At 40.8% G+C, this 10,483-nt stretch overlaps 1 protein-coding gene across 1 annotated transcript; it reads left to right on the forward strand.

Annotated features, from left to right (window-relative positions):
* The first annotated feature begins 3,008 nt into the window (after positions 1 to 3,008).
* LOC132859425 (uncharacterized) lies at positions 3,009 to 9,335 on the forward strand. Its single transcript, XM_060890174.1, has 4 exons — positions 3,009 to 3,103; positions 5,472 to 5,551; positions 8,372 to 8,505; positions 9,002 to 9,335. The coding sequence occupies exons 1-4, from the start codon at positions 3,009 to 3,011 to the stop codon at positions 9,332 to 9,334; spliced, it is 642 nt and encodes a 213-aa protein (XP_060746157.1). The 3' UTR covers position 9,335.
* The last annotated feature ends 1,148 nt before the right edge of the window (positions 9,336 to 10,483 follow it).

Genomic DNA, 10,483 nt, shown 5'->3' on the forward strand with positions numbered 1-10,483 from the left:
TGAGGCACTTCCCCTCATTGGGCTGAGTGTTTTGATATATGACATGTCCATGTTGTGCAAATTTTTGATTTTGCTTATTTTGGGGGCGGGGCTATACACGTGACGTCACCAGTATACCCGGTGGACTTCTACAAAGCCAACATAACAATGTCAATTAGTTTTCCTGTAGCAGTTATCAGGTCTGCTGGATTCATTGTTTAGTGACTTTTATCACATTTCTTATTTCTTAGTGAGTCTCCCTACAACACATCAGTGATGGAACAGCATCTGTACATACTGCTGTTCTTCACAGGTGAGAAACATGTGTGTTTTGTGTGTGTGTGTGTGTGTGTGTGTGTGTGTGTGTGTGTGTGTGTGTGTGTGTGTGTGTTCGTATGTGTTATCCACACCCCAGCTGTAAGTGAGCTGCTCAGAGTTCAGAGGTCATTTAAAACAAAACATTTATCTGATTTTATGGATTTTTATCCTCATAAACTGCTCAACTGTCTGATATAGAACACCTTCAACATTTAAAACATGTAACCCTAGAATAGAAAAATATCTTTCATGGTAAAACATTTAAATGAAATAAAATGAACTATTCTGACACAAACCTAACAATGCATTAAACTTTTAAACCTCTCCTCCACAGGAGTCATCCCCTTCATCTTTTCTGTTCCTCACCAGTACTATTTGATCCAGGAGGAAAAAACATGGAGTGATGCTCAGGCTCACTGCCAAGCCGTACACACCGACCTGGCTATCATCGAAAGTACTGAGGACATGGTCCAATTTCAGAATGAAGAACAAACACAACAATTCACTTCCAAAGCTTGGATTGGACTGTACAATGATGTCAACAGCTGGCGCTGGTCCTATGGAAATGAGCCACTGGGAAGTTTGAGACTGTGGAACTCATATGAGCCCAACAATGCTGACGGACATCAGGAGTGTGGTACAATAGACGGGACTGGTTGGAATGATAGACCGTGTACTTCCACATACCCCTCTGTGTGCTTTGATGGTAGGGAACAGTAGCCAGAAGAAGGTTATCTTTAAAACATTGTAGACTGTGTGCTCTCGGTGTTCTCACAAAACTTAACTGTGCTCTGATTTTGACATTTATTGCCTAGAGAAAATAGGGTGCTATAATTTCTGTAATTTTACTTTAACTTGTAACCTAAAATCTTCTAAGAATGTGCATCTTATAATGAACTTTACTGGAAATTTGTTTTGGTTTTTTTTCTTCCAGACACTAAAACTGGCACTGACAGGTACATTTACATCAATAATACATTGACATGGTCTGAAGCTCAGAGTTACTGCAGAACGTATCATACAGATCTGGTCTCTGTTAAAGATGAAACAGCAAATTCATTGATAGGAGCACTGACCTCTGGCTGGACTTGGACTGGTCTGTTCAGAGACTCCTGGAAGTGGATCGACCACACCAAAATCTCTACCATTACCTGGCAGTCTGGAGAACCTGATAATTACATGGAGAATGAAACTTGTGGTTATGTAAATAACAGTCAGGCTGCTGATGGACAGTGCACAGAGTTAATGCCATTCTTCTGTTACTCGGGTGCGCTGGATTCCTTCTTGTTTTTAGATCAATTGAAACTGTTTCTTTGGGTGTTCATTTTTGTATTTGCACGTATCATTTCTAGAAGGAGTAATCCCTCGAAAACAACAAATCTTGAAGGTGGTGGTCCAGTCCAAACAAAACGTGAACGATCCTGCAGTAAAGGTGGCCATTTTGGAGCGGGTGAGCCTTGTCCTTCACGACTGCAGCCGTATTTCAAAGAAGACTAGTGTCTTTGTTCATAATAAAAGTCTAATTCTGTTCTTCAGATCAAGCAGAAACTGAAGGACCATGGAATGGTGCAGAACATGACAGTGAAATGGAAAGAACAACCAGACGGAAAGGTGTTTCACAAGAAGACAGAAAAAGAAGAATTCTAAGTCTTTAGCCTTAATTTATGTACATTTGTAGCGCTCTAGCCTTTTTAAGTGTGACTAACTTGGGAAGCTTAATGAGAGGTAGTTCACTGTTAAAGGGATGGTGATGGGTTTAATTTACTAATTTTCTTTTTATGTGCATGTCTAAAATAATTGTTATTTTCTTGTCAAACAATGCTGATGTTGCTAATATAATGTTCTGTGTAAATATACATTAATTATAGTGCAAATATGGCTATGTGATGTGAGAAAGCATGTATGATGTGCAAGATGTTTCCCCCTGCTGTCTCTCCTGCTTCCTTCTGAACTCCACCTGCAGGGGTTCCACCATGGTCCTCGCACCCCTCCATGTCTGTAACTAAAAGTATAAATAATATAATATAAAATAATAAACAGCATTAAAACCCTATTTTAATAATCACCAGACATTAGTGTATTGCACTCTCCTGAAGTTCTCCAGGTTCTGATGGTCTACGATCACCATCATTCCTCACAAACATGGGCTTGATTGCTCCTGGGTATGTCATAATTTCTCTCAGAGACTAAGGAAAAAGTACATTAAGGGGTTAAGCTTGGTCACAACTACATTCTCCAATCTCTCCAATCTCCATTTTCAAGCCCCTGAATGTTGAGGTAGTGAATGTGCTAAGAAATAAAACAGGTCTCAGATACTACTCACAATCTACTCAAGAAAAAAATTAAAATCAGAAAATAGCACTTGATCCAGCACATCCTGTTATTTTTTTCTTTAAAAAAATCATTATTCAGTTATAGAAGTAACTTTTTAAGTAAGTTACAGCAATTCAATTAACAAACAAACTGAGCAACATTTAGTTTTAAGAATTACTTACATAATCATAAAATATTTTTAACAAAAGCTGTGTTACACCAGACAAAGACAGAATATGTGGATTAGATTCCAAGGAAAGTGGTGGCATCTGTCACAAGTGTCATCTATCTGGGATCAATTTCAGCTAACTGAGCTTTACAAAAAACACTTTTTGGAAAGTCTTTGAAGAATCGTCATATGTTGCTCTAAAACCGGTCCATACCTTTCAGCATTAATTATGTCATTCCAGATGTGCACGCTGCCCATACCATCAGTGATGCAGGCTTTTGACCTGAGCGCTGATAACAAGCTGGGTGGTACCTCGCCTCTTGAGTCCGGATAATGTGGTTTTCAAAAATATTTTCAATTTCAATTCATCTGAAGAGGGCACGGTGGCTTAGTGGTTAGCATGTTTGCCTCACACCTCCAGGGTTGGAGGTTTGATTCCCGCCTCCACCTTGTGTGTGTGGAGTTTGCATGTTCTCCCCGTGCCTCGGGGGTTTCCTCCGGGTACTCCGGTTTCCTCCCCCGGTCCAAAGACATGTATGGTAGGTTGATTGGCATCTCTGGAAAATTGTCCGTATGTGTGAGTGAATGAGAGTGTGTGTGTGTGTGTGTGTGTGTGCCCTGCGATGGGTTGGCACTCCGTCCAGGGTGTATCCTGCCTTGATGCCCGATGACGCCTGAGATAGGCACAGGCTCCCTGTGACCCGAGGTAGTTCGGTAAGCAGCAGAAAATGAATGAATTCATCTGAGTGCAGAACAGTTTTCCACTTTGACCCCATCATTTTTTCTTTTTCTGAGAATTGGCCCAGAGAAGACAGTAGCATTTCTGGATCATGTTCATATATATTTCTTCTTCTTTGCATGTCTTTAAAACAGGCACCTTGTGCACAGAGTTTTCTCTATATTTTCTGAAACTTCTGATGATATTATGTACTCCAGATCATGAGATATATATATGTCTTAATTTTACATAGAGAAACATTAGTCTGAAATTGTTTCACAATTTGTAGGCGTAGTCTTTAACAGATTGGTGAACCTTTGGCCACCTTTCTTTCTGAGAGGCTCTACCTCTCTAAGATATTTTTATGTCACTGACCCGTTGCCAATTAACAAAATGAATGAACATAAATTAACAAATATGTTCCTTCAGTTGTTTCTCTGTTTCTCTTCCAGCCTGTTATTGCCCTATCCCAAATTTTTTGGACATGTTGCTGCCATCAAATTAAAATGTACTTTAAATGGTACATTTCTTCAGTTTAAACATTTTATATGTTTTTATGTTCTGTTGTTAAAATGTGGGTTCAATAGATTTATAAATTATAGTGCATTCTGTTTTCCTTTACACTCTGCCCAGCATCCCAATTTTTTTTATTTGCCAATAAAACATAAAGGTCAATTTCTCTATTCATAAAAAACTGTGGAATAGGTCAAATTATACTCCCTATATTTTTAGTATAGAATATTCTGATTATTAATGTGTAGTGGGAGTTTATTTATACCAGTCATTCTACGGAAACTTCCAACGTAAATTTTCAAAATTACAAAAGTGTTCCAACTTTGAGATAACAAATACAACCCAATTCCGAAAAGATCGGGACATTATTTAAATTTGACGTTGGGTCCTTGAGCAAGGCCCTTAACCTCACCTGCTCCAGGGGCGCCGCACTATGGCTGACCCTGCGCTCTGACCGCAGGGCTCATAATAACCTGGGATATGCGAATTATTCTGTGGTAGTGTGGCTGAGTGGTGTGGTGGCTCAACTGGTTGAGGCTCTGGGTGGTTGATCAGAGGATCGGGGTTCAAGGCCCAGCACAGCCAAGCTGCCACTGCTGGGCCCTTGAGCAAGGCCCTCAATACTCCAGGGGTGCTGTATCATAGCTTCCCCTACATTCTGACCAAACCTCCTCATTCCGCTGTAATGTATATGTGGTGATAATAAAGGCTAATAAAGAACTGTTCTTCTTTGATATTGATATACAATCACCAATAGTTCTTCAGTCAAACAGACAAATTAAAATATTCAAAGAAAAATAAACGTCATAGGTCTGAATAAGATCAGCAAAGTATCAACTTTATTGAAGTCAAACAGAAATCTTCAAAGATAATCTTTACAGAGACATTTCCTCAGCAGAAAAAGTCAGCAAACAATCCAATCATCCATGTGTGGTGCTGTTGAGTGCTCAAAAGTCTCAGTCAGTCTGTCTCTTTTTTTGCTCTGGCACCTCTAGGCACTTCCTCTTCTTAATTTGCATACCCCAGCCTTTTTCCCATTATTTCTAAGTTTGAAATTTAGTCTAATCCTCCTTATTTTACATAGCTCCTACTGAATTCCCAATATTTCCACTTTTCCAGCTGGTACCGTCTATTTCCTTATTCCTTTAATGGTTTTCCTGTTTTCTGATTTCCCAATATTTCTGGCCTCACTTCTGAATTTATATACAAAAACTACATTGACTTAAGCCTGAAGCTTCATGAAAGCTACACATTCCTCCATGTACTCCAGAGGACACTTGTGTGTGACTTTTGGCAACAAAGTCTTTAACAACAAACTTTAATGCCTGAGAAACCAGAGAATGTACAGGTTGGCGAAAAAACTTCTAAGATCATCATGCTTAGCAAAGGGGTGCCACAAGGGTGTATACTCAGCCCATTTATCTTCACCCTGTTGACCCATGATTGTGTACCCAATTACAGCACCAACCACATCGTCAATTTTGCAGACAACACGACTGTAGTGGGCCTCACCAACAACAACAATGTTGCCAACTACAGAAGTGAGTGGTGTAAGGACAACAATCTCTTCCTCAGCATTGGGGAAGACCAAAAAAAATTGTCAGTGACTTCATAACAGGACCTTGTTGAGAAAAATCTCAGAGGAGGAGTGTGTGTGGAAAATAATAAAACATAAAATAAGTAATCCCCATAAATAACTTTACTTTGAACTAATATTAGCCTCAAACTTAATATGTTATTAATAGTGGGCTAAATAATCAAGCAATAATAAGTCAATCTGATTGTAAGAGCAGCCAGGAATAAGAGATGTAGTGTAGCAGGTGACTGTTTTATTTCTCTGCCTTGTGTTTTCTAATGAAGTGATCGGCAGTAGCTAAGTAGGTGGTCAGGGCTTATGGTATATTTCAGCAGCTAAAGTTAGCTGGGAAAAGAGAATTCCTACTGTTTTACATCCCTGTTAGTGGTGCGATGTCACTTGACTGAGTTGGCCCAGGTGTCGAGGCTAAGGTGAGTGGCATTTTCCTTGAGTAGGTATGCTACTGTATGTTGGTCGGTAGGACACAATTCTTCCTAGTGCCGTACCTCTATTAAGATTATGCTCATTTCTTCTGTTGTCCTAGCGACCCCCCCATGCGGTTACAAATACGCAAGTTTAACTGCTTTGCACTGATGCACACGGCATCTCTCCAGTTAAATCTTTGTCCTCGTCCCTCATTGGTTTTATGATTGATTAAATTAACCATCTGATGTTCGGTTCTCTGAGCTGGATCAAGTGGCAGTTTCTACAAATTCTTCCACCTTGCGCTTGAAAGCCGCACATGGGTGTGTGAGGATGTTTGTATTTTATTATGTGGGCTTATTCCTATGTGTGTTTGGTAGGCTAGGCTGTGTATGCTGACTGGATGGACTGATGGTGTCGTCGCCCTAGCAGGCCGTTCAGTCTTTCCTTCTTTTTCTGCTTCATTTTGTGTTTTATTTTTCATTTGTCTTTCCTGGTTTATCATTTGTTTCCCATTTTTTAATAGATAGAATAGAACGGGGGCATAGAAGTCTTTATTATTGCCACATATTACAGCACAGTGTAATTCTTTTCTTCACATATCCCAACTGAGGCGGTTGGGGTCAGAGTGCAGGGGCAGCTATGATACAGCACCCCTGGAGCAGGGAGGGTTGAGTGGCAGCTTGGCTGTGCTGGGCCTTGAACCCCGATCCTCCGATTAACAACCCAGAGCCTTAACCAGTTGAGCCACCACTGCCCTTACTTCATTGTTTTTCAGTCTTTTTGATTCCCCCAGTTATTGGGGCAAAAAATTGAATTGATTTGTTGTTAGTTATTGTATAACCTGTTTTGTATTTTTTGTTTGTTTATTGACTTTGGTGTAGAGCCAGTGAACCAACATTGATTGCCCTGCGAGTTATTGTGAGTGTATGGTTGTGTGCATGTATTTCCTTTTTTTGTGTTTTTTGTTTGGTCAGTGGGATGGTAGCCAGAAAATCCAACAATTGCCACTGGAGTTGGAGGAGATAAGTAGTGGTTATTGTATGTTGAGCCAATAAGTTGATGTAAATCAATTGTGGAATCCTTGTTAAGTTATTTCTTATCTCCACCTCCCCCTTGGGTTGGATAGGGGCTGGGGCTAATCGAGTGGCTGGCTGACTCTTAGGTGGTGGAGTTTCTCTCTCCTATCTTCATGCTATTGCACACTTATGGTGTTTTCCAGTGTGTATTTGGTGTGTTCTGAGGCTTGAGAGAATTAAAGCATAAAATATCACACTGGTAGGCATGGGAAAAAGTAAAAAAGGTTTCACATTTTATTGTGTTCAGCTGTGCAGCAGGACCCAACACTCCATGTGTAACATGAGAGAGGAAGGGTCAAGTCAAGTCAAGTCAAGTAAAGTCACTTTTATTGTCACATCACCACAGCATATGTGCCTTGGTAAGTGAAATTCTTGGGAATGCTCTGCTGGAAGCTGTTTTAGGGAAAGAACTGCAGTCTCTCGTCACAATAACTACCAGCCATGAGAAATATAGAAGCATAGAAGGACAGGTTCTTATGAACAGCTCTAAAGTGAAAATAACCACTACATTTCCCCCCTTTTGTCCCTGGGACAATACGCAAAATTTTTACTAATCATTAATCTGTAACAAAATCTAAACTCTAAATGATATATACCAGTATTGTTAATCAACTACTTAATCCACAACATTGTTAATCAATTGCTTAATCAGTATCAATTAATCAGCTAGAATATAATTACATATGCCTTAAGCTAAGTAAGCTCAGTTGAGCTAAGTATGCCTTAAGCTCAATCATGTACAATCTCACATCAGTGTATCATTTCCCCTTTAGGGTTCTCATGAATACTTCATAAAATACATGATCTTCAGTGGATAATATGCTGTTTTTGTGGGGACAGGACATAAAAAATGTAGTTAAAGGCAAAGCATTAAGCATTAATCTTGTTGCAACTTCACTACAAGTCACAGTCTACTGTCTGTATTCACCTTTGTCTGTTTCTGGATCAGTCTGGGCAAATTCAGAGAAATAGTCATTGTCAAATGGAGGAATCCATTCAGTGTCATCAGTAACGTCCAGTTTCACAAGTTGTTTGGTCGTTAGATTGGACATTATAATGTAATGAACACATTTGTATATGCAAGGGCCAAACAAACATAAGATTAATACCACACTCACTGGGATTATCATTGATAGATAGGGAGTCCACTGTTCAAACAGTGTATACCAAAGTCCCCAACTATTATCTCTGTGTTCGTCTCGTCTCATTTAGTTTGCTGCTTTGTGCATATAATGCAGTGCATCAGAGATAGACCCATGGTCGTCATCATGTGTGACTTCTAGTTGTTGATTCCGTACCGAAGTCATCCCATACTGTGGGGAAAAAGGAATCAAAGAATTTACTCAGTTTACCTTTTAGTCTATGTTCTGGCAGAGGAAAGTCATCGTCAGACACGTCTCTGCGACCTCTACTAAAGGTGGGAGTCTTTTCTGCATTTCCTCCTATTAACAGGCAGATCATAAGAATGCCAATGATCCCTAGGATCATAGTCTAGGTTGATAGTCAAAAAGGCTCCTGTTAAGATGAGGACTGACAAGATACTGACAATGAGATTCTCATACAAACACACACATAAGATCTGAGTGTGTTTGTATGAGAATCTGGGTGTCGTTGTCAGCATGTAATACTGTACAGTCCTCTGCTGTCATAAGTGTCTGTAACATTTACCTCTTTCACTTAGTTTATTAATTTTACATTTCCATTTATGGCATATAGCAGACACCCTTATCCAGAGTGACTTACAACTGAGCAACTGAGGGTTAAGGGCCTTGCTCAGGGGCCCAGCAGGGGCAGCTTGGTGGACCTGGGGTTCGAACCCATGACCTTCCGATCAGTAGCCACTGAGCTACCACATCCCACAATTTCATTAACATTTGTGTTCACATTTGTGTGTGTCGATATTACTCTTTCAGATGATGCTGCTTCACCAGGGTTGTGTTCTGAGCCCGCTGCTGTACTCACTGTACACATATGACTATGTGGCCAATTCCAAATCCACCACCATCATCAAGTTTGCTGACGACACTGTTGTGGTGGGCCTGATCTCCAACAACGACGAGACGGCCTACCTACAGGAGACTAAAGACCTGGAGAGATGGTGCCAAGAGAACAATCTTCTCCTAAATGTCAGCAAGACATTTAGAGTTGACAAGTTGACATTTAGACAAGAGTTGATAGTGGACTTCAGCACAAAGCAGAAGCGGTCATACCAACCGCTAAACATCAACGGGACCCCCATGGAATGAGTGGACAGTTTCCGGTACCTAGGTTTTCACATCACACAGGACCTGTCTTGGTCCTGTCATATCAACACCCTGGTTCGGGAACAGCACCATGCAGGAGGGTGGTGCGATCAGCTGAACGCACCATCCACACCGAGCTCCCAGACCGTGGTGCCGAACCAGAGCCAGGAAGATTGTAAAACACCTTCTTAGTGCATTCCTTTACTCAGTGATCTTCTACTCTACAAATAAAACATCCACTCTCTCCCGCTCTTCCTCTTCCTCGATATCACCCTCTTCCTCGATGGCTTTGAGACCTCGCCACGGCTTGCATCATTGTCAGCTGAATTTTGTGTGTTTGCGCTTCTCTCTTTTTTTGTCCCCTGCTCCATCTTACTTTGTGCAAGCAGCTTCTCCACACGACGAAATTCTTTACAAAAACATTCCAACTACACACCAAACTCGACCCTCATAAGCAAGGAGATGCTTATGAGCATGTTCAATGTCCTTTAGTGTCCAGGGATGGTGTACTAACATGGGGTCTTTATCCGGCCCTGCTACTTCCACCATGGGAATTGTAATCACACTCTGAAGTTGCTTTTTAACGTCCGAAGTCGAAGCCTCTTCTTCGACAGGTTCAGGATAAGTATTCTCCTTTTGTTTCTCTTTCTGACGTGTACGATCCGCAATCAGTGGGGAGAGTGGACTCTTCTTCGGCTGTCAACATGTCACCATGTTGCGGATTCTGTCAACATGACGCAGCCGCTGCCAGACGTGGTCGAAGAGGCGGTCCATCCAGGTCAGGATCATCTGAAAATGACTTAAGACACTGGAGACTTTGTGAGCTTCTCCTTACACCCTGTGTATTCTGTACATATTGTGTAAATAATCTCTTTGGAGTAGATTGTGCTTTTCTTAAACTTTTCTCTGCCTTACATGTGAAAAGCTGTCCAGTTTACATTTACCCTGTTCTTCTTCTTCTTCCTGACATTATCTTTTTCAATCTGGAGTAGATAATATTTCAGTGAGTGATTCAGGCTAAAACTGCTGCCATCAGGGAAGACACTCCGTCACTCACCACATTAGTTGTGATACAGAATCAGGACCTTAATTATTTCTTATATAATTCACAGGTCCACACTGTGTTTGTACTGAGCTTGCTCTTAGATTTAC

The sequence above is a fragment of the Tachysurus vachellii genome, chromosome 16 (assembly GCF_030014155.1).
Source record: "Tachysurus vachellii isolate PV-2020 chromosome 16, HZAU_Pvac_v1, whole genome shotgun sequence".
NCBI lineage: Eukaryota > Metazoa > Chordata > Actinopteri > Siluriformes > Bagridae > Tachysurus > Tachysurus vachellii.

Excerpts from the sequence above, each read along its gene's own strand:
- LOC132859425 (XM_060890174.1), top strand. The coding sequence starts at position 3,009 with ATGTCATTCCAGATGTGCACGCTGCCCATACCATCAGTGATGCAGGCT. Across the intron at positions 5,552-8,371 it reads CAATGTTGCCAACTACAGAA|TTGTTGATTCCGTACCGAAG; the intron begins GTGAGTGGTGTA and ends TGTGACTTCTAG. Across the intron at positions 8,506-9,001 it reads CTCTGCGACCTCTACTAAAG|ATGATGCTGCTTCACCAGGG; the intron begins GTGGGAGTCTTT and ends TTACTCTTTCAG.